Source organism: Aedes albopictus, chromosome 2 (genome assembly GCF_035046485.1).
Source record: "Aedes albopictus strain Foshan chromosome 2, AalbF5, whole genome shotgun sequence".
In the NCBI taxonomy this organism is placed as follows: domain Eukaryota; kingdom Metazoa; phylum Arthropoda; class Insecta; order Diptera; family Culicidae; genus Aedes; species Aedes albopictus.
The window spans coordinates 375705070-375708777 of NC_085137.1; the positions used below are offsets into that span (position 1 = coordinate 375705070).

General features: G+C 48.5%; 1 protein-coding gene across 1 annotated transcript; it reads right to left on the reverse strand.

Moving 5' to 3' along the window:
* On the reverse strand, window positions 1-2635 carry LOC109423305 (titin). The gene is made up of 2 exons (XM_019698241.3): window positions 361-2635; window positions 1-292 (listed from the first exon to the last, which is right to left on the reverse strand). Exons 1-2 carry the CDS (start codon window positions 2514-2516, stop codon window positions 40-42), a joined length of 2409 nt encoding a protein of 802 aa, XP_019553786.3. The 5' UTR covers window positions 2517-2635; the 3' UTR covers window positions 1-39.
* Between the last annotated feature and the right edge of the window lie 1073 nt (window positions 2636-3708).

Genomic DNA, 3708 nt, shown 5'->3' on the forward strand with positions numbered 1-3708 from the left:
AATTCAAATATATTACATCAATTTACAATTTAGCACACCTCAAATGTTTGCCGAAGAATGCATCTGCCGAAACGCGGTCAGCAGTGTTGCGCTGGGCGATTTCATGGCTTTGATCAGCCCCGGAGCACCCGGGAAAATACTATAAAACCCGGGAAACCACGACGGATACGAGGAACCTTGCAGTTGGATGTAGTTTTTTCGCCGAGGTTGACCAAGCTTCAAATCGATTTCGTACATGGGATCCAACTTTTGCGGCGTCGGTTCAATTTTGGCCGTTGTCATTTCTTGAAGACTGTTTGTGAGGGAGAACGGGATGAAGTGTTATTTTTGTTACAAAAAATCAATGACATGGATGCTTACCCAGCCTCTAGAACCTTCTTGGTAACGCCTTCCGTCGGAACCGGAACCAGACTTGCTTTGAGTGCGACCTCGGCAGTGCTTCGATCCAAATCGTTTACGTTGTTGATTTCTTCCGCGGGGATATCCCTTGGTATGGGAACGTCCCCCACGACACTACTAATTTCAACCGAGGGCGCCGCTTCCGGGAACAGGGTTTCTACCGTCTCTTTAGGATCTGCCACCACCGAAACTCCGGCGCCTTCAAGTTCCATCATTTCGGCCAGTCGCATTGCATTGTCAAGCTCTTCTTCGGTGGGAGCCGTGTAGGTCCATTCTTGTGCTTCCTGGTATCGTCTTCGGATGTCTTCCCGTTCCTGTTTGGAGTAAGGCCGCCGACTTGGAAGATTTTTCCTTCGTTCTTCCAGTATTCGTCGGTATTCCTTGGCCGCCTCTATTCGCTGTCGGTAGTTATCTATTCGTTCTTGTCTAGCGAGTTCCATTTCTGAACGTCTTTGCACGACTTGATCGGGTCTGTCTGGTGACTCCACCAGGCTCTGCAATACCGTAGTTAGCTTGGGTTTTTGTTGTGGCTCGAATGGTCGCACTTGCGCTAAACTTTCGGCAAACTCTTGGTCATCTAATATGGTTCGGTTCCAGTCGGTAGTCACCTCCAGGAGTTGCCGCATCTTTGGACTCTGGGTAACGCCGTATTTTGCCCTGAAGCCTTCAACATCGGGAATGGCGGGAACATCGTGATCCTCAGCTTTGTCCTGGTCATACATGCTCTTGATTTTGGACAGAACAGCAGATTTTCTTTGCTTGAGATCTGTCAGATCGGCGCCCATTTGTCGGAATCGTTGTATGTCGGCATCTATCTGCGAAGCAAACTCCTTGGCAGCGGCAACGGAAGGTTCATCTGGAAATTCGTGGATTTTTCTGGACTTTTGTACGGCTTGCTTGGCTTCGACAACTGGCGAGGCGCCATCGGGTTTATCACTGGGCTTTTCAGGCATTTTGATGCGAGCTCCGCCTCGACGCACAACAGGTCTTCTAACTGGCTCCGGAGGAGGTTGTTCTTCCGGAGTTGGGACATAGTCAACAAACTCCACAACGCGGCCACCGATGTTGAAAACTTCACCTTCTGTGTCTTCACTTGTTATGCGTTGCTTTGCTGCCGTCCTTGGGAGATTTATCCTGGCTCTTCCAGCTGCTACTGGAGTTTTAGGTTCAGCGGCAATCTGTCCTCGACCTGATGGCTTTGTAACGATACCCTTCGCAATTCGTACTGCTCCCGGTCGTGCAGCTGGGCCTCGCCGGCTAGGTCGAACCGCTGGTTCATCTTCTGGAGAAGGAACATAGTCCACGAACTCCACTTCTCGGCCGGCAATGCTGTAAACTTCGGCGTTAGCATCTTCAGTGGCAATACGTTTCTTGGCAGCTGTTCTCGGAAGTTGCACTTTAGGTCGTCGAACGGGAGTGGAAGGTACCGCTTCACGAACCACACGAGGCGTTGTAGGTGCTGTAGTGGGACGAACCCTGGAAGGACCAGCAGTAGATGGCGCCGAGCCTGGACGTCTGCCCTGTGCAGGAATGGACGTTCGTTGTGGAGTTGAAGTTCGTGGCAGGACTGTTCTTGACGGAGGAATTATTCGTGATTGTGACTGGGATCGGGTAAAACTTGGTTTTGGCAGCAATGACGTAGATGGAACACGTGATACTGATGGAGTCGGAATACCCGATGAGCCGATGGGAGGTGCTGGTATCCGCGAAGGTTTTGGAGCTTGCGCAAGCGCGTTTGCGGAACCAGGCAAAGGAATGACTTTCTGCGAGCTAGTAGACGGTCCTAAGGGTGTACTTTGCACCGAAGGCCTGAAAAATCCGGGCGCTTTTAGACCCGAAGGGAGCCTTATTTGAGAGGGCCTTTGAACGGTTTGCGGAGTTTGGAACTGACCTCCACCGGGTGGCCTTATCATGCTTGGCGGTCGTACACTTGGGGTTTGAGCTACATGCCTTTGTCCCATTGGTGGCGGAATCCTACTCGTTGACCCGATCGTGCCTGGTGGGCGAATCCTGCTCGTTTGACTGTAATTTTGAGGCCCATAATGGGCACTGGCATCACGCAAAGGACTTCGCTGTAGCTGTCTAGGCGAAACAATTTCTTGAAATTCGGGATTCATTGCTTCGGTAAAAAATAAAACGATTTACGGGAAATTTCTTCGGCGATCCTTGGTGATCCGCTCTAGTCGGCTGAACTTTATGAAATGTCAAAAAAGGTGATTGTCTTGCAAGGCCTGCTATGCAATTTTATGATTGCACTTGGATCATGCCCACGGGGTCCACGCCTCACGTTTAGGGAACGGAGAGCAAAGACTCCCGAAGCCTGACCCGAAGCCATTTGTCTATCCTTTCGAAATTAATATAAGTGCACTCCAATAGACATATTTGTTAAATATTTAAATAAAAGCTCGTGGAGAGACCGGGAACCGAACCCGTCACTCTCAGCAAGGTCAATGGTCATGCTGAATACCCACGTGATTACCGCATCGAGAACTAGGCCAGCATGTACCAAAAGTTCTAAAGCGTGCCGAAATTTAAATATATTGGATGAAATTTTAAAATTCACTTTCTGAACAAGATGATTAATTCCACTGTGATCTTCTAACAATTTTAGACAAATTGATACATTTTTGTTAAAATTTTAATCATTTTCCATATATTTAAAGAATATGAGTAATTCTCGCTGAAACCAGGCCGAAAGTTACATAAAGCTTGCATGAAGCCTAGAATTTTCATTTTTTTTTGTGCCTATTTGCTAAAATATGATTCGCTGATTCACGAACGGTAAAGGCTGGATTTTGAAAGATGTAGCGGCAGCATTACGATGACCACCTCAACGGCGACGTTGCAAGTACCAAAGATGGCGTGGCAACAAATCTAGGAGTGCGTGCGCAGGACGAAAGATTCTGGGACTTAACTCCAAGAGATTGAGGAGGAGGTTGGCCGGTTGAAAACAACAAAGCCACTGGAGCAGATCAACTACCAAGCGAGCTACTAAAATACGGTGGAGAAGCTCTGGTGAGAGCACTAAACTAGATCAATACCAAGATTTGGATAGAGAAAGTATTGCCGGAGGAAAAGATGGATCGTGGTGTGTCCCATCTACAAAATGGGCGATAAGTTGGACTGCGGGAACCATCGCGCGATCACACTACTGAGCGCTGCCTACAAGAAACTCTCTCAAATCTTATGCCACCGTCTATCACCGATTGCAAGAGAACTCATGGGGCAATATCAGGCTAGATTCATGGGTGAACGCGCTACAAAGGACTAGATGTTCGCCATCCGCCAGGTGTTGCAGAAATGCCGCGA